The sequence below is a fragment of the Elephantulus edwardii genome, unplaced genomic scaffold (genome assembly GCF_000299155.1).
Source record: "Elephantulus edwardii isolate Elephantulus edwardi_28Jun2011 unplaced genomic scaffold, EleEdw1.0 scaffold00061, whole genome shotgun sequence".
Lineage (NCBI taxonomy): Eukaryota > Metazoa > Chordata > Mammalia > Macroscelidea > Macroscelididae > Elephantulus > Elephantulus edwardii.
In genome coordinates, this window is record NW_006399811.1 from 739633 (window position 1) to 763103 (window position 23471).

At 35.5% G+C, this 23471-nt stretch overlaps 2 protein-coding genes across 3 annotated transcripts in view; both read left to right on the forward strand.

The window, feature by feature from the left end:
* Positions 1–23471, forward strand: part of RABGAP1L (RAB GTPase activating protein 1-like) — a 966320-nt gene that overhangs the window by 306381 nt on the left and 636468 nt on the right. The window lies entirely within an intron of this gene.
* On the forward strand, positions 3104–4507 carry GPR52 (G protein-coupled receptor 52). Its single transcript, XM_006887707.1, has one exon. The coding sequence runs from the start codon at positions 3132–3134 to the stop codon at positions 4215–4217; it is 1086 nt and encodes a 361-aa protein (XP_006887769.1). The 5' UTR covers positions 3104–3131; the 3' UTR covers positions 4218–4507.

Sequence of the window (23471 nt, forward strand, 5' to 3'; positions counted from 1 at the left end):
AGGAGTATGCAATGAGGGTTGCAGAGTGGATTATATTTGTGGGTAGGGGGTGGGGTTTGGGGAGGTGCGGGGGGGATTGTGTACCAATGAGGGAGTTTTGCTTTTCAAGGAGAGGAGCAAAGGGGGGGAGGGGTTTGTGCGGGGAGAAAGGTGCAACAATGAATGAATGGAATTCCAAAATCTCTGTAGGTGTTCACTGAAATGAAAAATAAACAACCTAAATTAAAAAAAAAATAGTAAATGTTTTTGAATGTTTCTCATTTCCATCAAATATTTGAGCAATTTTCTTACTTCTAACTTGATCATATGTAACTCAAGGAAAATGTGACAAATTTTTGATCCATTGTCTCTTTTTTAGATTAGGATAAAAAAGTGGATTTATCAATCATGTCACTCTCCTCGGATCATATTTAACCTTAAATATTCCCCATCCACAAAATAGATTTTAATGTGGTGGGGTTAGTTCCATTGCCTTACATAGTTGTATACATTTAACTTGGAATATTTTGTGGGTGTGGCAGAATTGGGAAGATTAGAAAATAACTTGTAACTCATGTCAATAAAAATATAACTTAAGTTTTAAAAGAAAAAATGCATATCGGTTAGGTTTATGAAGAGCTGACTGATTTTTAATAATTAATAAGTTTTTTCTGCCAATGAGAATTAGATTACTGCTGACTTTTTAGTGTTATAGTACCTCGTGGTAGTTTCTCTACAGTGTTTAAAGGTGTACACTCAATTTTGTATTTTCCTTCTGGTCTCCTAAAGGATTTAGGAGATTTGTAAATGCTATAAGGAAAATACATTGAGAAATTAATATATACCATGAATATATTATAAGGATAGGTCAGTTCCATTGTCTTCTTTTGTCAATCTTGATCGGAGCTTGCCGAGTAAGTCTATAAGCCTGCATGTGCCTGGCAACTGTTACCTAGTGACAGTTTCAGCTGCAGTAGCCATTGGCTGTGCTGTTGATTGGGGCAGGAGGACCGAGTCACCTTTCTGATGGTGAGTTCTTCTGCATCAGTCAGGATGAGGAGGAGGAGGAGCAGGGCTTGGGCTCAGGTGGGAACCAGTGATACAGACAGATTGTGAAGAATACACCGATGGCATCTGGTAACTGCATCACAGTAAATCGGACTTCTGAATCAAGCAGCCCAGCCTAGCAGCTGATAAGAGTGAATGTAGGTGAGAAGCATTGCCTTATTCTTGTAACAAGAGAACTATTTTGTTCTAAGTGAAACTGGAATGTACAAGGAGAAAGATCCTGTGGATATTGTAAAAGAAAAGGACTTCTCTGAATGACTTGATGGTGCACAAGAGAAATAACTTTCAGAAGAATGCTTTCTATTAAGCTGCTTTATTGTTCCTGAAGGAAATGCTTTTCTTTCTAGTGCATGTTATTTCTTCAAAAGGTATAGCAGTGAAGACTGACAAAAGAATCTTTGAAATGCCTGTACTTAAAAAAAAATCCAAAAAACCAAAAGACGACTTTTGGCAAATGCTAACCTGCTATGACCTTGGAAGCCTTTTTGATGGATTACTTCATTCTGTACTGCCAGCTTTTCAGTATGCCAAACTCTTAGGATTTAAACTCATCTTGATGCTTTAGAGATATTTTAAAGCAAGACCATTTTGTAACCTGCCCAGTGGTCCCTGCATTAATTAAGCAATTGCTCAAAATAGAAAGAAGAAATATTTTCTTAACATATGGCTGCTACATAACTGCAAACATAACGAACAAGGTAATTTTCCACTTTCAGAAGATGTAGTTAAAAATAATGATTTACAGTGTTAATCATCTAATTAAGTTAGATAACATTGAATAGGAAGCCTCATAGAAATGCCTAAATCATAAATAATGAAGGCGTTTCTAGTCAAATAAACTCAGACTGAACAGGAAACTTTTTATTGTTACTTAAATTTAATATATTAATATACATTCCATGTATAGGTGCGGTTGCAAAGGGGAAAAATAGCTTTGAGCTGTACATTTTATCATCCTCCATTTTAGGGAAAGTTGTATATGAGTTAAAGTTTTTTCTAGTTACTGAAACAGAAATGAGTAACAGAAAGAATTTATATTCTTTTTGAAAGAAGAGGCATAAATTACATTGATGCTAGTAGCTTCAGTAACTGTAACAGACCAAAATAGTTTTAATCTAAAAGCTTGGGGGGGGGGGATACACATGTAGACTTGAAATTTTAGAAGTTAATCCTGTTTTGAGGAATATTAACCATAGTATATTAAATTCCTTACCTGGAAAATCTCTTGTAGGTCTTTTTCCTCTCATGAAAGTTACAGCACAATCTGAGACTGTTTATTACCCATTTCCTATTACTTTGTGTCCCTTCAGAAAAGAATCTTTTTAGAAAAACTTGATAGAGCGTCTTTCTTTTTTTTTTTTTTTAGATTTCATACAATCTATATTCTCAGATAGACATTTCTCTCTCACTGTATTTGCTAGCGTCTTTCTTAACTCTTAGAAAAATAGAAGGTAAAATAGATTATAAAGATGACCTATTAGAATTAAACCTTGAATTGAACCCAGAAATACTTTTTGTCACAGTAAACATTTTCAGTTTTCTAACTAAATCTGAAATCTTTCTTTTTTTAAATTATAAAATATGAACCCATTTTTTGTTACTGACAAAACAGGAAAACTGAGCTTAAAATTTTTCTCAATTATTTCTGGTTGACCCTTCCCTTTTTGGGGAGGACAAACAGCCCACAGAAGCATTTCCTCCCTTCTTAATATGTATTTATTTTCCACCTTTTTTGTAGATATAATTTTTGCACTAAAAAATAATAAGAAATCCATTCTCTCTAGAAGTATCTTATCTCTGCAAAAAAGTACTTTGCAAGTACAGGGGGAAGCTAATCAGTGACCTTTTCTCACCTCCTTTCTAGCTTATCCCCCTCCTTTTCCCCTCAAAGCTGAGGTGTGTCACTGCTGCACTGAGGCTGATGAAGAGACTTGAGCAGCTCTCTGGGATGCTCAGCTGTGACAGGAGCACTGGCACTGTCTACAGAGGCAGATTCTGAGACACTCGTGTGCAGAGTTTAACAGATACTGGGCCAGACACCTGCTTGCTATATCCAAAGCTGCAGGTTTCCTTTATCCTAAACCATGAACGAATCCCGGTGGATTGAACAGAGGATCCTGAACATGAGCAGTGGCTTCGTGAATGTATCTGAACATCACTCATGCCCACTTGGATTTGGCCAATACAGTGCAGTGGATGTGTGCATCTTTGAGACAGTGGTTATTCTCTTGCTAACTTTTCTCATCATTGCTGGGAATTTAACAGTCATCTTTGTCTTTCATTGCGCTCCACTTTTACACCATTATACTACCAGCTATTTTATTCAGACAATGGCATATGCTGATCTTTTTGTTGGAGTAAGCTGCCTGGTTCCTACTCTCTCACTTCTCCACTACTCCACAGGTGTCCACGAGTCGTTGACTTGCCAGATTTTTGGATATATCATCTCAGTTCTAAAAAGTGTTTCTATGGCATGTCTGGCTTGCATCAGTGTGGATCGCTACCTTGCAATAACCAAGCCTCTTTCCTACAATCAACTGGTCACTCCTTGCCGCCTGAGAATTTGCATTGTTATGATCTGGATCTACTCTTGTCTCATTTTCTTGCCTTCATTTTTTGGCTGGGGGAAACCTGGTTACCACGGTGACATTTTTGAATGGTGTGCCACCTCTTGGCTCACTAGTGCCTATTTTACTGGCTTTATTGTTTGTTTACTTTATGCGCCTGCTGCCTTTGTTGTCTGTTTCACTTACTTCCACATTTTCAAAATTTGCCGGCAGCACACCAAAGAAATAAATGACAGAAGGGCTCGATTCCCAAGCCATGAAGTGGATGCCTCTGGAGAGACAGGACACAGCCCTGACCGTCGCTATGCCATGGTTTTATTTCGGATAACCAGTGTGTTTTACATTCTGTGGCTCCCCTATATCATTTACTTTCTTCTGGAAAGTTCCCGGGTCTTGGACAACCCGACTCTGTCCTTCCTCACAACCTGGCTCGCTATAAGTAACAGTTTCTGTAACTGTGTAATTTATAGCCTCTCCAATAGCGTTTTCCGGCTGGGCCTCCGAAGACTGTCTGAGACAATGTGCACATCTTGCCTGTGTGTGAAGGATCAGGATGCACGAGATCCCAAACCTAGGAAACGGGCTAATTCCTGCTCCATTTAAAAAGAACTCAGTGAATCAAATGTAATCTGACAGTGGTTTTGAATCGTATTCTTGATTTTATCTGGAACTTGGCCACCAGAGAAATACTTACTTGAATAATTGACTATGAAATGAAGGATGAGACTAAAGGTTTCTTCTCCCTTCCCCCCCCCTTTTTTCATGGAAAAAACAACTAAAGGCAAGGATGTAGAGGTTAATCTTGTGAGGTAATTATAGCATATGAATATAGATGTGCAATAAGAGGAAAAATTAAGCACTGAGGAGAAAAAGTGTTTCAGATATTCCCCAGGATGTGAAGTAATTTATACACCACAGCAAGCCTCTGTGTCTCTCTGTCTCTGAGTGAACTTTCTTGGGCTCTGTCTTTGTGACTTTTTCTGTTTGTCTCTGTCTCTCTTTGTACTTTTGGAAGCTATTACTTATATTCCTTGTGCTTCTAGAAAAATGCTGCGTATTATATATGTGGCAAAGTACAGCCTTTTGCATCAAAGTGTACTCTTAAGCACTTCAATCAACTATCTCTAGATGGTTTCATCCGGGAAAGAAACCTAAGTATCAATTTTATTTTTGCTCTGTGCCCCCTTTTCTTCTGTTTTTATAATATTCTCTGCAGCACAAATTTTCTGCTCCCCAAAATACACGTTTGTTTTTTTTCTTTTTTTCTGGGTTAAATGACATGTCTTTCCCCTCTCTCCTTAATAGCCTGCTATTCCCCCGCTCCCCAGATCTTTTGAATCCCTTGGTATCTGAATCAAAAAGTGTCTTAGTTAATAATGGAGAAATGAACTGTATAAAGCAATCATATTTTTAAATAATTTATTCCTTCCAGTAAAGCAATCTGGTAGCTTATTTTGAAGATTATGTTAAACATTTTTTAATGGCCTTTAAAAAACATTCTTTTTCGTTTATTTTAAAATTAGTTTCATGTGCCTAAAGTGGTGTCTTTTGCTGCAGTAAGGCTTTTTTAATAGCTTGATTTGTTAGGGTTTTGTTGTTGTTGTTGTTGTTTTTTTACTTAAGAAAACCCAAAAATAATTCTGTTGCAAATGAATGGTACTCAGCCAGCAGTAAAATAACACTCAATGCTGCTTATAATGTCTTCCTCCCCCCTTTCCCCTTTTTAAAGTAAACGATTAACCATTTTGTGTTTGGTCCACAATAGCTTACTATCGTGTCTGCCAGTCATTTGTGTTTGCATATACTATATTTTTTTACAACAAAGAAATTGTAAATTATATTATGTGATATGTGCCTGGTGTTTTCTTAGCATAATGATTAGGTCAATGTTATTTAAGGTGTCAAATTGGAAATACGTATATAAAAACTCTTTTAAGAGAAAAGTACTTTATGTAGTTATTTAGATATTTATACTAAACCAAGCAGCATTCTTAATGCTGCTGAGAATACAGTGTACTTAATTATCAGATGCAGGTAAGAGCTGTGAGTATTTTCTTTTGTAGTAATCTGTTTTCAGATTCAGAGGTTGGATGAATTTATTTTTTTTTAGTGGGCTACATGGGTTAGTGGAATGAATTGTCAGGAGTTTAGATGCAACAAACTGGGCATTTGGGAAATTGGTTATACAGCAGGAATGAGTAGCAAAAACATCTAAATTTTACTTTTTTAATCCTGAATTTCCTGACTGCAAGAGATTTTAAAATTTGTATCAGACTACTGAGTATTTTTCTTCTCAGCATTTTTGATTTCTTGATTTTATGAAATGCGAGTAATGAAATGTGCCTATGACTCTTCACATAGCAAGTCAACCATGTTTGTGTTCTGATGGTTTGACTTCAGAGAATCTTTAATAGAAATGTTACTGTTTTATTGAGGTTGTTCTGAATGCCTGTATATTTTTAAACATGTAAGAAAGGTTTAAAATAAAGAATAAAATAGTATTCTATATATATAAAAAAATCAGACTTTGCTTTGGTTTAATAAAAGGCTTACTTAGAATGTAAGTTTAATTGTTTGAGAGTCAAAGCTTAATTGTTTTCCATTTCTGTGGTCTCAGTTGTTTATATTTATTCTTGCCCCCTGATTACCACTAGCACTTTGCATTAGTTGAAGTTCTTCTTTTAAGTTTGCACTAGTTCAAGGAAGAATAGTAATGCTAACTTTTCATTTGTCATAAATAGAACTTTCCACACTATACCTATCATTTGAGAATCAGATTTGGGTTCCTCTAGTGTGGAGTATAAATATAGTTGAAATTGACCCGTTAGATCCTCTGCATAAAAATCCTGAGATTATGCCTATTGCATTTTCCTCTTTTGGTTTTTTATGCAATAAATAATATGATTATGTGCTAAAACTCTGTATTACATGTTACAGACACAAATATATTACTTTTTTATTAGCAGTCCTGATGGTTCTGTGGACTAGTATTAAGCTAGTAAATAAAAGGTCAGAGTTGGAAACCACTTGGTACTGCACAGGAGAAAGACTTGAGTCAGCCTGTAATTTACAGGTTGGAAATACTAAACAGCAGTTTTGCACTGCCCTAGAGGGTCATTCAAAGAGGGAGCTACGTTGGCCTAGTGGAAAGGAAGCTGTGCTACCAAGCCGAAGGTGGGTGATTTTCATCTGTGGCCCTCGGCCAGTTTCAAATTGTTTTCCTGTCAAACATTCTTCTAGGTGGTATAGCACTGGTCTGTGCGTTGCTGTACAGAGGTAACTCGTAGTTGCTGTGATGCTGAAGACTGTAACAGTGATGTGCCAGTCATGGTAATGGGTACCCATGGTGGACAGTGCTGGCTGGAGCTTCCCGACTAAATCAAGCCTGGAAGCAGGAGCAGCATCCACTTCCGAAATGGCTTGCCTCCGGAAACTCTATGTACGAACAGTGCTCAGGCCGTTCGTTCATAGGGTCGCTATGAGTCGTCTACGACTTGACGGCATCAAACAACAACAACAGAGGGTCATTATCAGTTACATTATTATTTGGAATCATCTTGTTGATAGTGGATATTATTTTTTAATCCTTACTATTTTAAAAACCCATTAATGGACGTTACTGTTGTTATTGCCATGTTGGAGATGAGGAAACTACAGAAGAGTGATTTCTTTAATGTCACTTACCAAGTAAATAGTAATGCTTCATTTACCCTGTGTGTCTGGAGTGAGTCTAAGCTAGACTGACATTGTTTCCAAAACCATCCAATTCTTTTACCTTTTCCTGTATTCTTTCTCTATATTATTTCTCAGAGTGCGATTTTTTCCTTCCTCCTGCTACATTTTTAAAAACTCTTTAACTTGTATTGTGTTGTCTTTTCCTCGATCTTTCAAGTTTGGTTAAAACAGTACTCTGAGACACAAACCTTATCAAGTTTAGTGTACAGTTGTTCTAAACCTTCACTAACTGTCATGGAGTTGATGTGGCTCACAGTGATCCCCAAGGAGTTTCTGAGGCTGTACTTTTTATTAGGGGACTGCCCACTTTTGTCTCATGTATATTAAACTACCAGCAGCTGCCAGGTTTTGGTTAGCAGCACATCACACCAGGGACTGCCCTGCCTGAGCTCCTTACTAAAACCTGAGATACAGCATTTTCTTGACATAACCTTTATTCATTTTTGTTACATTTTTATTAAATATTTCTTTCAAGTAATATGCATTTCTCACTGAAAAAAAATATTTTGATGGGGAGTGTCAAGAGGAAATAATTTTCTCACAGAGGACCCTAGGAGAGGCAAGTTGTAAGCTTAAATTCTGCATTTATTATAATATTTTATGTGCAACACTAAGGCAAGGCACTTAATTTCCTTTTAACATATGTAAATATGTATTTGGACAATAAGATAATACTTATTTGGAAATTATTTTTAGATAATGTGTTTCAAGAATAGAAAGTATATATCTTATTCTCATTATTGTATTGTCTGGTAATTATTCAATTTTTATATAAATGATATTGACAAAGTGATGCAGAGTTGTTGGAAAGCTTTGTTATTTACTAGACTGAAATCATGTTCTTCATAAGCAGCTTGATATCCCAAACCTCAATTTCTTCAGCTGAGAAAACCCAGAGTCTAGTACATTTTTTTAGGCTGGCATTGAGGATTCAGTGAAATACAGATAATACTCAAGAGACAGTGTGGATTTGTTCCAGACCATTGCAATAAAATTATAAGCACAGTAGAGTAAATCACACAAAGTGTTGTTCAGTACATATAAAATTTAAATTTGCACTACACCATAGAAAAATTGATGCCTTTGAGCTGTGGTGTTGGAGAAAAGCTTTGAACATTGAACATCCCATGGTTGGCCAAAAGAACAAACAAGTATGTCTCGTACTGGGTGCAGCTGGAGTGCTCTTTAGAGGCAAGAACTATTCACATACTTTTGGCATGATGCTAGAAAGGGGCTATTCCTTGGAGAGGGACATGATGCTAGGAAGGGTGAAGAGTCAGCGAAGGAGAGGAAGACCCTCAACCAGGAGGATTGTTGTGGTGGCTGCTGCAGTGGACTCTTGTGTGTCAGGAAATGTGAGGATGGCACAGGATCGAACAGGGTTCAGATATTTTGTTTGTAGTGTCACAATGATGTGTACTCGACTCATTAGCACCTAACAACAACAACTATGCTGTACACTATTAGGTGTCTTATGAAAAAGTTTGAAATGCTGCAAGAGTTTTCTATATGTTACACTGAGTTTTGAAAAGGGCACATGCTGTTGGAAAAATGGTGCTAGTAGAATTGATCTGTGCAGAGTTGCGACAATCCTTTATTTTTTTAAATTTTATGTTTTTTATTCAGTATGTGTGAAGTGCAGCAAAGGAAAGGGCAATAAAGCAAGGTATTCCTGTAATGTAGTTTACTTGACTCACGTATCCTGGCACATAGAAAGTGTTCAGAATGTTGTATCTGTTGTCTACGACCATTCCACCCTGAACACTCCCAATCTTCGTCTGATCTCAGAAGCTAAGCAGGGTCACGCCTAGTTAGTAGTTAGATGGGAGAATGTGGGATCTGCTATTGGATTATCTTGGTGACTGATGTATATATCATTGTCATCAAAACTTAAAGATTGTTAATTCCACTTTAATCACGAAGTAAACTTACTGTGATGACGCCTAACAACAATAGCAACAAACTCACTGTTGTGAAGTTGGTTCCTACTTATCAGATTTTCAGACTGTAAATTTTTATGGGTGGAGACTGCCTCATATTTCTTCACAATAGCTGGTGGATTCCAGCTACTGACCATTAGGTTGGCAGTGGTTCTCCCTTAGTTGCAGAGTTTTTGGGTTTTTTTTTTTTAGTATTTTGTTTTGTTTTTTAATGTAAGTCTTACCAGCAGCCAAAGGCAATTTGGAAAACATTTGAATTCTGTGTTGTTCTGAGTTAACATATTGGGGGGTGGGGTGGAAATCTATCAAACTTGGCTCTGTTTTGGAGCCTACTCCCTCTTTCCCTGTGTATGATCCTAGAAAACATACTTGCCTGAGTGAGTAGGCCATTTCTTTTTCTGTGATAGCCCATGGGTTAACGCTGCCCTCCTGGTACACCCTTCATACCTGTCATATGTATATATAGGAAAAGTTTTGTCACACACACACACACACAGACACAGACACCACACACAGACACACGACACACACACACACACACACACACACACACACACACACACAGATTATTTGGTACAATCTGAAGTTTCAAGCATGCAGTGAGGATTCTGGACCATATCCCCATTGATAAGGCGTGAATATTGTATTTCATGTGAGACAGAATTAATTGATAATATATTAGGGTTTTCTGAGATTAGTCTCCCCCACACCTTGACCTTTCAAAGTGGTTTATGAAGATTTGACTTAAACTAAGCTTTGTTTGTTTGTTTGTTTGTTTGTTTGTTTGTTTATTTATTTATTTATTTATTTATTTATTTTTAACTTCTTTTGTGCTGTCAAATCAGATCCAGCTGACACAAGAGGAGATTGCCCCTCTTTCGCCAGCGGAGCGCCTGGTGGATTTTTTTTCTTTCTTTGAGATCACAGTACAACTTCTTGCCACTAGGCCACCAGAGCTCCCTAAACTCAGGTATTTTGAATATGGAAAAACTCCATAACTTTTGGAAGTTCATGTTCCAGGAATACATATTCGTAAGAACATCATTTTAGAGTAAAGATAGTCAGTAAATAAATGTTGGGATGAGTCAGCCAGGGGTGGTTCTGAGATTAACCTACCTTCTTACTTCTTTTGAGTTAAATATGTTTAAAACATTTTTTTTTCATGTCATCATCATGGAAATAGTTACAAAGAGGTTGTCTTGCCATGTTAACTTTCACTTCTACCTTTGCTTTTAATTAATATGGTCTATTAAAGATTGATAAGGTGATTTACTCTCCAGTTGCCAGAATTAAAAAGGTTTAAGAATAAAGAATATAATCCTTAAAACACTTTTATTTTTTCCCTTCACCCTGGAAGCTAATTGTTATATATTTTTTAAAAACAATATTTGTGGTAAACAGAAAATTACTGGGATTTGGAGAAGTTTAACATTCTGGGCAAACATTGCCTATCCTCAGGTGGGGTCATTACAGTGCACAGGTGTGTATGTTAATGGGTCACTGCTATATTCTGAATGTAATTTTCACTTATTCTTGTTTTTCTGAGCAAAACTTAGCTTTAAGATTAAGGAAGATTTGTAGAAAGTGGCATATACTATGAAGAATGTATAGATAGTGAAGAAGACAGTGACTAAAAAGGAAAAAATAGATTCCTTTTTTATTATTTCTTTTTTTAGCTGATTTTTTAAAATTTATTTTATTAAATTTTATTAACTTTAATGAACATTTACAGAGATTTTGGATTTCCATTCATTCATTGTTGCACTATTTTCTTTACCCTCCCTTCCACAATTCATTTCTCTCTCTTTTTTTCCCCTTGAAAGTCTGTTTTGATTGTTCCATTGCCACAGTGCTTGTCAAAACCAGTTCTGATTCATCTCCTTTGTCAGTGTGTCCTTTGCTATTCCGTATCACTCCTCCCTGAGAGAGATTTCATCTGATTCATAAGGAACAGGGGACGGTGTATTCTCTTCGCTACTTTCTGCTGAAAAGGGATGCGGTAGGTTTCAGGGTGAAGATCTTCTCTCACTACTCTAAAGGGCCCCTTTGGCAATAGGAAACACGTAGACTATTGTGGAGATTGATTTTGGAATTTAGATGCACTGTTATCAGTTGTGCTTAGCCATACACGTTCATATCCTTGAAGATGTATCATGGAACTGTTGCGGCCTAGAAGACACAAAAGTACATGAGTCAAAAATGAAAAGCAACAATATTCTAAGTAGAGGTTTCTAACAGTGGCACAAATCAAGTTACAAAGGGAAGGTGGCTCTTAAAATAAAAGGCCTATTGACTAGCACTTTCTCTATTATAGAATATAGGTTAGGAACCACAAGATGTAGAGGCTCAACTATGTCATTTATTGTTCTTAAGTCCTGGAGCAAATTCCATCTACCGCAGGGTTGTTTTACAGCTCTGAAGTCCTCATGCAAGGCAGAGGTGAAGTAAGGAACTGCTTATGAGGTTTTCCATCAATTCTAACAACTAAGAAATAGTGAGAAGAGTTGGGACCTCAGAAGGCTTTTAGGACCAAATAGTAGGCTCTTGTGTCCAGGAGAAAACTAATTTGCTTACCAGTAATGTTAGTACTCACCCACAGCTCTTCTGGGAGGATCTGAATCGTTGAAGCATCCTCCTTTGTTTCCAGCTGGGTGCTGGGGCCTGTCAGTCCTGTCAGCCACTAGGAGCTGATGTGGGCCACCCTTGGCCATGTGGCCTTTAAATCCACCCTGAAAGCAAGTGAGTGGGAGCATCCTCTCTACTCCCTTGCTTATCTGTGGCTCTCATCTGTGACATTGTCTACTGAAGTGGCCCAGCTTTCCACAGTGGAAGCAATTCTGACCTCATTATAGATGAAAGTTTTATCCAATGGAGTTTTTACTCCATAATTTAAAATAGTCATGACTGTTGTTGATATTAGCAAAAATGGTTGTCTTGATATAGTAAAAGTAATGTAATTTAGTATATCTCTTTTTCTTCTCTATTGTTATTCTGGGGTAATTTAGTTTTTGTTCCTCCCTTCTTTACAGTAAATGTGCATTTTTCATAATCAGAAACACTGATTTGACTTTTTTAAAGAACAAATTCAGACTATTTAAAATTTGACATCTCACAGATAGCCTTTGTTGTTGAAAAATAACGTTGTACAATAATAACAGTCTCAGTACTTTCTTCTTGAATACACCTTACATGGTTGTTTTGTTGTTGTTGTTGTTGTTTCCCCTCTGTGATATTATTTCTGATAAATTTTCCAGAAAACATTTTTGACCTTCCAATTGCAATAGTAGGTATTCTTGACTTATTTTTGCTTCAATAGAATTTGAAGTGCTCTTCGCTATATCTGAAATAGGATATTTTATATTTGCAATAGGATATTTTAATATATCATTGATGACATCTTCCAGCATTTTTCACATCTTTAAATAACAGAAGGGCAATCTTGCAGTGGAGAATAGGTCCAGCTGGCGTGTTAACTACACTTCATAGATGAGCAGACTTACTATCATTCTCCCATCTCTGAAGACCACATATATAACTTTTTAATGATAACTTTTATTCCATTTTACAAATAATTTTCTATTTAATTTTTGTATATGGTTTCTCTAAAGGTTAAAAAATATCCCACTAATAAATTCATAATTATTCTGTTATTTTTATATATATTGTACATGAGAGGTAAATGTAATATTAATACCTTAACTATGATCTAAGTAGTTTTTGAAATACTAAAACTCTTTAAGTTTGTATTCTAGAGCATTATAGTAGAGCTTGCTGACTGATAGCACTGCTAAAATTCTGAGTCCAAAAAATTATATTTTTACAAGAGAATAAAACTTTTACTAAAAATATTGGGGTTTTTTTCATGTGGGCAAGTATGAATAATGCTGATGCTAGTTAAAAATATCCAAATATATTTTATAAATTTAATGTGGTAGCAGAGTTTTATTGTAAGGCATGGATGTGCGCACACACACATACACAATACAAAGCTGTGTAACTTATTCAGTGAAGGGCAGAAAGGAGCAAATGGAAATGCCAGTTGCTTTGTCTTAGATTATGCCTGACTTAAAGAAATATTCATTTTTATAACAATGTGAAATAAATGTTTAAAAATGTTTACTTATATTTATAATAGAAGTAAATTATATATTACTAGCTTACATATTTTATATTCATAGTATATTATTTCATGTACTCTTTTAAGAATTGTACCATTAAAATCGCTAAATTGGTAAGGTTAATGTAATGATAACTTTGGAGAAGGTTAAAAATTAATTTTGGAAAGAATCAGTTAAAAAAAATCCTGAAAGATTTCTCTAGTCTTTTAACTAACTTGATTACATTTGGATTTTTCTTGTGCTTATTATTTTGGCAATGAAAGAGAATTCTGTTTTTAGAATTGCGTGATGTTACCACATTCAAAATAGAGCATAATTTCATATATGTAAGAAAACAACTTGTATATAACACTTATTTCTTTAAAATTCTGCTTCTGACAAAGTCTAGATGTTAAAATATATTTCATGTTGATGTTACAAACTGCCAATAGATACTTTTTTTCTTTCTTAAAATAGATTTTTTTCTATAATTATATTTTATTAATTTTCATAAACATTTACAGAGATTTTGGGCTTCCACTCATTCATTGTTGCACTATTCTCTCTACCCTCCTCCCAGTTTGTTCTTGTACAAATGCCACAGTGCTTGTCAAAGTCTTTCTTAAAATAGATTTTAAAGAAAAACTTGATATGCCAAGAATTAGGGTTTTCTTTCCCCCCTACACTCTAATCCCATTGCTTTAAAGTAATGTTTTTAAAAACTTATGATATCCTCAAGATCTTAAAATTTTATTGGAATTTTAGGCATATTTATTTGGAAATAACTCTGGATCCATGCATTTTGGAAATTCATATATGAAATTACTGCTACTAAATTGGTCTTATGATGACTTTTATTATTCCTACTATCAATTTAATATACAATCTCTTTCTTTGTTTTTAAATGTAATTTAAAACTTGTAATTATAAGTTTACTATAGGTCTTTATTCTGATTTTTTAAAAAAATGTTATTCTTTATATTTTGTGCATTTTTAGTGGCTATCCATCCCATCCATGGTGGTTGTTAACATTATCAAATCACCCCTAATTCATGGAAGCCTCCTTCATGCACAGCTAATATAAATGTTATCATTGTGATCAACACGGATTTAGTTTGACTGATTTTAAATAGACTGCCAGACATTTCTAGCTGGCTCTGGACTCTTTGCTAGAACATATCTAGCATCATAATTGATACACAAGTTCACTGGTAACAGGGGTGAGTAAAAGTATTTTCTAATGCTTTGATTTCCACCCAAGTTACAAGCTTGGTGGAATAAAATCCTTTTTTCTCAATCAGTAACTGTTGTTGTAGTGCCAGCAGAGACGGTAAATTGCATAGGAGGAGATTGCTCATCTTTCTTGCACAGAGCAGCTGGTGGATTCAAACTCTGTGCCTGTGGGCCTTGACCACTGAGCCATAACAACTCTTGAGTAATTGTAGGGATTTAATCAATTTTGCTGTTGTTCAAGAGGCACACTTTAAGAGAAAATATGTTAAGATTTGGAGTAATATTATTTAGTGAGAGTGATTCATTGGCCCCTAAGGAAAATGGGATCAGACACCTGCTTTTCTCATCAATGTAAAGGATGAGACATTGTTGGAAATGGCAAATTAAAATTTAACATGCATTTCAAGACTATGTATAATGCCTCTGAAATTAGTGATTTGATGTGTGGTACTGTCTCATTTCACATAAAGACAGCTAAGGTAAGATTTTTAAAATGACTTTCGCATGGTCATATACTACCGATTGTATTTCTTATCTACTAATAGTAGTGTTGATGATAAGGTTCTTGAGTAGTATATTCATGGATGGTGGTAGTGTGGCCTGTCTCCTCTTCTTTGAGTATAGAAGTTAATGTTTATTTGGTATAGAAAAGAAAATTATTGTGAAATGTAACTATTTCATGAAAGATAAAGGATTTGTTTAAAATTAATTGCATGAAGATAAGATTTTGAACTCCTGGAAAATTTTAATTATGAGCTGTGTGTAGTATTTGATATTTCTTAAAACAATTTCTTATCTATTCAGACAGTAGAACAACATAGCATTGCCTGTCCTTTAAAAACATGATAGCTGTCTGCTGGATGTATCAAGAGGTTTATAGACTAAATTGAACAACATTTATTATATATTTTAAAAAGCATAACACTAATGATGGAAAGGTGTGAAAACTCAAAATCAACTATATTCATGTAAATTCTTTTGACAAGTAATCATGTCATAGTCTTATATTTCATGTTCTTAGTTGTGTATATTTTGTTTGAAAAGAGTAGATTTGCAGTGTTCAAATCTTTGTATGATGTATATTTCTCAAATATTATCATTGGAAGGTTTTGAAGCTTCTGATGATAGTGATTATTGTATCTGTACATAGAAGAAAATATAAGGAGTCAGAAAGGTTTTAGTTCTATTATGTTTTAAGTAAAATCCTTTTTATGTATAAATCAGCTTTCTTTTAATGAAGTCATATAGTTACAGAAAAAGTAAAGGATTATCAATTAGGCTACAGTTGCATTGACTTATTAATGTCCTTAGAGAATACCTTTTTGTTGTTTTTAAAAACTTTTTTTGTTACAATTTGGGTGGAAGTATACAGAGCAGAATGGATTTCCATCCAATGTTTCACACATTTTGTATTGTGATATTGAGTTCAAACCTCAAAATATAAATGAAACTCTTCTGTTTTCCCCTCAGTGCTTCCCATGTCCATTTTTACTTTTTCCCTAACTTCTCCTGTATTTTGAGCTTTATTCCTGGGCAACTCCTGCCCTTTTGATTTCCTGTGGTTGGGTATTCTAAGGGATATGCGTTGTCATTACTTACTGGACAGGCTTCTCTATTATTTTCGTGAAAGATTAGCTTCAGAAGGGAGTTTAACTCCAAGATTGAAGGATGACTTAAGGTCTTGTGTTGAGAGCAGATGTGACATGTGTGGCTGAGTGTGACTTCTACCTGCTTCATAACTGGAAACTGTCCCCATCAATAATATCCATAGGAGCAAATAGATACCTGCTTAGTCAGACATGCCACATCTTTCTACCAGTCATTGTGGTCTGATACTTGTTCTTGATTCACAGACTTTAGTCACAGTTGCAGTACTAAGAGTAGGGTTTTTTAGGGAAGTTGGATAGTGGAAGAGGCAGTATACCACTCAGTGTAATTCCAGGTTTTAGTACAGCCATCACAAGGCATAATTCCTCAATTAATTCAGGCTCTAGTCAGCAAAACCTTCAACTGTGACCTTTATTTCAGGGCCTCTCTGGTTACATTTTTCCACAGATTCTTCACAGCAATGTCATAGTCTTTCCACCACCATCATTAGGATCTCCTCACCAGGGTCATGCTCTCGTCTACCTCAAGTTATTGCTACTCAGAATGGGAAGCACACTGTCACTCTGTCTTGTCTCTTTTTCTTTCTCCCTCCCTTCCTCTCTCTTCCTAGTCCCACAGCTGTTGATGATTGCAAGACTGTGTCTGCAGTAGCTGAAGATCCGAGGGGGCTAACATTAATGCATAGAAAAGCCAACTTTTAACCCCTCAGTTTCATAGTCTCAGATAGATGTTGCACTAGTCTCTATCAGAATAGTACTATTTGCTTTTTTTTAAGTGATTTTGCGTTTTGGTCCAAATTTTCCTTCCTCATGATCTGTCATTCCCTATTGTGATGTTTTTCAGAATCAGCAGTGGTAAGGAGACACCATCTAGTTCTGGTTTCAGAATTGTACAGGCTGAGGTTCACCTAGGAAACTCTTCTTTAAATAGGTTCTAGTAGGTGTATCAATGGGATATACATTAATTTTATAAGTTTATTTTCTTTAATAATGAAAATAATATTAGATATCTCCTTGGTGGTCTAGTGGCTAGGATTCAGAAAATAATATTGAAAATATCTGCATTATACAGATGACACAACTTTGCTCAATGAAAATGAGGACATGAAACATTTGCTGTAGAAGGTCAAGGACAGTAGTCTTCAATATGAATTGCATCTCACATCAAAAGAACAGATTCTCACCAATTGGCCCACTTGACAACATCATGATAAATGGAAAAAAACTAAAGTTGGAAACAGTTTCATCTTGCTCAGATCCACAGTCAGCACTCTTTGCACCAACAGACAGAAAATCAAAAGATTAATTGCTTTAGGAAAGTGCATCAGGAACCTCTCCATAGTACTAAAAAGCACTGATGTCAGTCTAGAGACTAAGGTGTACCTGATCCAGGTTGTGTACTTCTCAGTTGCTTGCTGTGCATCTGAGAGCTGGGCAGTGATTAAGGATGATAGGAGAAGAATCAAAGACTTTGAATTGTGCTGCTGGGCAAGAGTATTGAACTTACCCAGACTGCCAAGACAACAAACATGTCTATCCTGCAAAGGGTGAAACTAGGTTGCTCCTTGGAGGCAAGAAATTTGAAACTCAATCTTACATACTTTGGATCTGTTGCCAACAGAGTCCAGTCCTTAGAAAAGGACATCATGCGTGGGAAGGTAGAGAGAGTCAGCACAGGAGAGGAAGACCTTGGATGAAATGAATTGACACAGTGACTGTGGCAATGGGGGCATGTGTGTCAGACACATTGCAATTGACTCAGGATAGGTCAGGATTCAGGGCTATTGTTCATAAAGGTTGCTGTGAGTCATAGTTGACTTAGTGGCACATAACAACAACATGACTACTTAATATATGCTACTCATGACAGAGTTTGTAAAATTACTCATTGCAAAATCAGAAATATTAAAATATTAACTAACCAGATTATTTTTTTTCTTTTTACTTAAGATCAACCAATCAAGACATTAAGTCTTTACTGATTAATGTATAATGCTCGGGGAATGAATTTTGGTTTTGTGTACTTCTGGTCCATATTAAATTGTGGGGAGCAACAGCTAATATCTAGAACTCGAGGGAGAAATTTCTGAAAAGTCATAGGAACAATGTATTAGATTGATGTATTACAGCAGGTTTGATATGTTTCAAAAGGCAAATTGGCCTAAATATTTAGCTGTGTTTGGGCTCTGTGTTCTGAATGTATACCTTGAGACATTATAACTCTTTTTTAAAAAATTATTATTAATATCAATGAAAATTTACAGAGAGTTTGGATTTCCATTCCTTCATTGTTGTGCTTTTCTCCCCTCCCAACCCTGCCGCCTAGTATACTACCCTCTTGGAAAAGTAAAAGAAAAATTCTTTCGTTGTTTTACAGTCCCTCCCCCTAGGTCCACTCCACTATGCAGCCTTCGCTCTGGACTCCCATCATGACAAAAATACCTAATCACATATCCCTTTTAAACAGTTTTCTCCCTCCTTTGTTTAATGCAGTATACATTACTGAACCCATCTTTCTCAGTCTCCCTCAAACCCCGATGTCAGTCCTGTTTTACAACAGTGGCATCATGCAGTATTTGTCCTTTTGTGACTGAGATACTTCACTCAGCATAATGTCCTCCAGGGTAACCCATTTTTAATAATATTGCATGAGTTCCTTGTTTTTCAATGCAGCATAGCATTCCATTGTGTGAATGTACCACAGCTTCTCTATCCATTCATTTGTTGATGGTCACTTAGGTTGTTTCCAGTGCCTTGCTATTGTGAACAAAACCATGATAAACATGGGTGTGCATGTATCTGCTTGGATGTCAGTTATGGTCTCTTTGGGGTATACTGGGGTATATTCCCAGGAGTGGAATTGCTGAGTCAAATGGTATCTCTATTTGCAACGCCATACCGCCTTCCACAGTGGTGCACCATTTTACACTCCCACCAACAGTGAATAAGGATTCCAGTTTCTTCACAACCTCACCAGCATTTGTTGCTTGCTGTTCTGTTAAATTTTGCTATTCTGACTGGGTTGAGATGATATCTCATAGTTCTTAAAATTATAAAAGATCTTAAAATTTTAGTTCTTAAAATCAAAGGAAAGAAATGTTCACTGTTATAAAAAATTTTGTCATGGAAAATAAAATTATTTTGAGTTGCAGTAAGTGGAAAAGAACATTGCATTGCATGGATTAATTTTGATTAAATAAAGTTTTAAGCAGACTTTGAAACTAGGGTAAAAATATTGGAACAAAAAAAAAAAGTTGGAACAACTTTGAGGTAGTGGGCATGGGAACCACAGTGTCTCTTCAGGTTTCGTCCAGAGCCACTTAGAATTATTTCCCCTAATATTAATATCTGATTATAGGTAATTATCTGTCTATAAACATGATTTTTATGACAGACATTTTTTAATGCATCAACCTAGGGTTTGAAATATGGACCCGTCTATTTAAATGGATGAAGAAATGTGGCATGAATTTAACCCTATGTATATATCTATATATCTATCTCATATATATGATATATATATGATATGTATAGTGTGTGTATATATAGATAGAGATAGTATATGCATAGTGTGTGTAAATATGTATATATGTAATGTATTGGAAGTAGGAGTGGCATCCACTTCCTAACCAACATGCCTCTGGAAACTCTATGATAAATGGAACTTTGATAAATGATGATAGTTATAAAAAGGCTTCAGGCTTTTTGTTCATGAGATCGCTGTGAGTCATGCTCAACTTAACAGTAATCAAACAACAGCAACATACATAGTTTGGCTTTGCCAGTTATTTTTTAAATTGTTGTTGTAAAACATATATAGTGCAGAATTTGCTAATTAAATACCTTTCATGTTACAGATTCATATTAATCATGTGTGCAAATATCACCTCTCCCTAGTCCCAATTTTTTTTATTGCCCTAAGCAGAAACTTTTTACTTCCTGAACTGAAAAATGATCTTTTTTTACTTCCTCCCTCCTGTCCCTCATTGATCTTTATACAGTCGACTAATGCATAGTTCATATAAATGATGTTCTGCAGTATTTACCTTTTGTTACTGAGTTTCATCAAACTTTCTATTTGGTAACATAAATCAGAACTTCATTTATCTTTATGGCAGAGTTATATTCCTTATGTGCATGTAACACATATTGTTTATTCATCTACCTATTGATGAATACTTTTCAGCTGATAATCTTTTGAACAATAGAATAATTCATTTGTTCATTTTTTAAATACTTAATATGCCAGGAACTGTACTAATTCTATAAAAGATACTGAGATTTATGAGTAAATTAGATGTTCTATTGTCTAAAAACAAAGATTTCTGGGGGAGTATATAAAACAAATACTTGAAATTATAATATAAAATAGGAAATCATAATCTACAGGTTATGATCATTTATTGGAATTAAAATTTTTATAGGACAGTGTTGTTGTTCTTGTTATGTAACCCCTATTTATTTATTGTAATGACTGCTTCAAAGGCACCTTGATGACACAGTGGTTAACAACTTTGTCTATGAACAGAAACTAAGTCACTTTAGCCTAACTCAGCCAAGTCAGATGTGCCTTTGTTACCCTGGAGAAGTAATACCTGGTGTCTACAGAGCAAGGATACTTATATATCTGCATCTTTTCACTACATCTTTTATGTATCTCAGATTTCTCAAAGCACGGTGTGTATAGTGACTACTCAGTTATTTTCAGTTTGATACAAAGTACTTTTTATGTTATAAATAATTTATTTGTTGAGCTGAATTGAATTTGTCAAGATTAGCAAGCAGTGTTTCTTTGGTCTTTTAACAGTGGTCTTTTCCTTTCTTCTCTGTTGAGGTTGTACATAGGCTGAAGATTACTCTAAGATCATTTTCTCTTCTGCTTTTCTGATACGATGTTAATAGATTTTCTGTAGAAATGAGTATTTTGGGAGATTTTTAAAAGATTACTTAGTGTAGCTAGTATCTTTTTAAATTTATTTTTTAATCTATAGTCAGTGGACTAGTAGGCTAATTTTACTTTCTTTTAATAATATTTTATAGTCTTTTCTATGGAAACCCAATGAACAGTTTTCCCATTCAGTAATTTCTGTACATGATGTTCAGTGACCTTTGTTGCGTTCTTCACAGTGTTTCAGTATTTTCATTATTTCTGGTTTTGTCCCATTGCCAGTTAATCCAATTTCACTGCTATCCGTCCACCAGTAGTCTTCGCTTTTTATTTATTTATTTTTATTAATTAATTAATTTTATTATTTTATTTGTTATTATTTTTAGTCTTGATGCTTTTTATTTTTGTTGACCATTTGGCCGTTTGGTTTTATATTAATGGTTACAGACCCTACTTGAGTGTAGATGGTAAATACATTTTATGGTAGCTATTATTTTAAGATAACTTTTCTTTCTTTTTTTTTTAGGTAACTTTTCTTAAGAGTCATCTGAAATATATTCTTCCTAGCTTCTTCTCATTGTCGTTTATATAGGGGAGGAACAGTGTCTCTAGGCACTTTTTAAAATGACGTGCTTTCAAAAACACTGATTACTTTCCCTCCACGTGGTTTGGTATATTCTTCTTTAAATCGTGCTCAGACAATAATCCAATATATGTGTAGGAAATGATTAGTAGTGCTACAAAAGTATATGGATCCATCATTTCCCCTTGCGTATATACTTGTTTTATATATATTGTTGTTATGTACCATCAAGTCAGAATTCACTTATGGCTGACCGTCCAGTGGATATTTAGAAGCAGTAAATCACTACCTATGGGCAGTCTCCTCCTGTGTAAATCCACAGGAAGGTCAGCTCTGAGTTGGTTTTGACTTGATGGTACACAATAACAAAAAGGGCTAAATTAATTATCATTTGTAGTTCCATGAAATCTTCTTAATTAATGTATTTTGAGTTTATTTTCAATAAAATTCTTGTCTTTTTCCAGACCTGTTTAGTTATGTGTTCATTCATTTTATGTGTACAGTGGTTTGTGGGGTTATTTTCCCCCCTTCTATTCTAGTTGTTCACCTTGTCTTTATCTCTTTAACCATCATCTTTTTAGAGTTGCTTCTGTGTTTCAGCCTTTCTGAAATTTGGCTTTATTTTCTGATATTTTTAATCTGCAAATATGATAAATGTATCTTTAATGCATTAATCACATTAGTTAATTTTTTAAAAAATTTTAAACAATCTCAAACCTAGATCTTTTGTTAGGATGTTTCTGTTTGGGTATTTTGCCAGCTCATTATCTAGCCTGTAGTCACGTGCATGTCTACGATTTAGCACAGCAGAATGATATGGTGCCAAATGAGAGAAGGGAACCAGGTGCAAACTCTTAGACATCCTTTCCCAGTAGAATCACATAGGACATGCTTATTCAGCCACAAGTTGTGACAATGTGTGTGAAGTGTTGTCTACCAGGAAAGCTCATTAGAGATCCAGTGCTCAAGGTTTTTATTAGAGGCTAGTCATAGTCATGTAAATACTCTCTGCCTGGCATCTACAAAAATTCCAGACTTCTATAAGGAAAACAAGTGTTTGCCACAAATTGTGTTCTTTCCACAGACAGTCTAAGCACAGTGAGCCATCCTTATTTCAGAAGACATTTATCATAAAGTTGTTGTTGTTGTTATGTGCCATTGAGTCACTTGTGACTCATAGCGACCCTATGTACAACAGCCCTACACTCTGCTCTGTCCTGTGCCAGTCACACTGTCTCTGATACACCCATCCCGATTACCCTAGTCACTGAATCAATCCACCTCATAGAGGGCCTTCCCCTCTTGTGCTGTCCCTCCACCCTCCCAAGCATGATGTCCCTCTCCAAGGACCAGTCCCTCCTTGTAGCATGTCCAAAATATGTCAGACGTGGCCTCAGAATCCTTGTCTCCAAGGAGCATCCTGGTTTAATCCTCCTTAGGATGAATCTGTTTGTTTTCTTAGCAGTCCATGGTACACTTAATATCAGCCAAGTTCCCAGAAGTTGTTCAAGGACGAACCTTGATATACTTTTTCTAAGGACAGGCAGTTTAAAGCATGCATGTTATCTCTTCTCTGCACATTATGTTTCCTTTAGTATAGTGTAGATCTATATACTATACATATCAATAACTGTCATGTATAGTATATATAGGGACTCCTGGTGGTCTTGTGGCCAGAAACTGCACTGCAATCTGAAAGGCACGTGGTTCAAGGCCACCAGCTGCTTCATGGGAGAAGGATGAACAATCTTTCCATGTGATTTACTCTTTGAAA

Excerpts from the sequence above, each read along its gene's own strand:
- GPR52 (XM_006887707.1), top strand. The coding sequence starts at position 3,132 with ATGAACGAATCCCGGTGGATTGAACAGAGGATCCTGAACATGAGCAGT.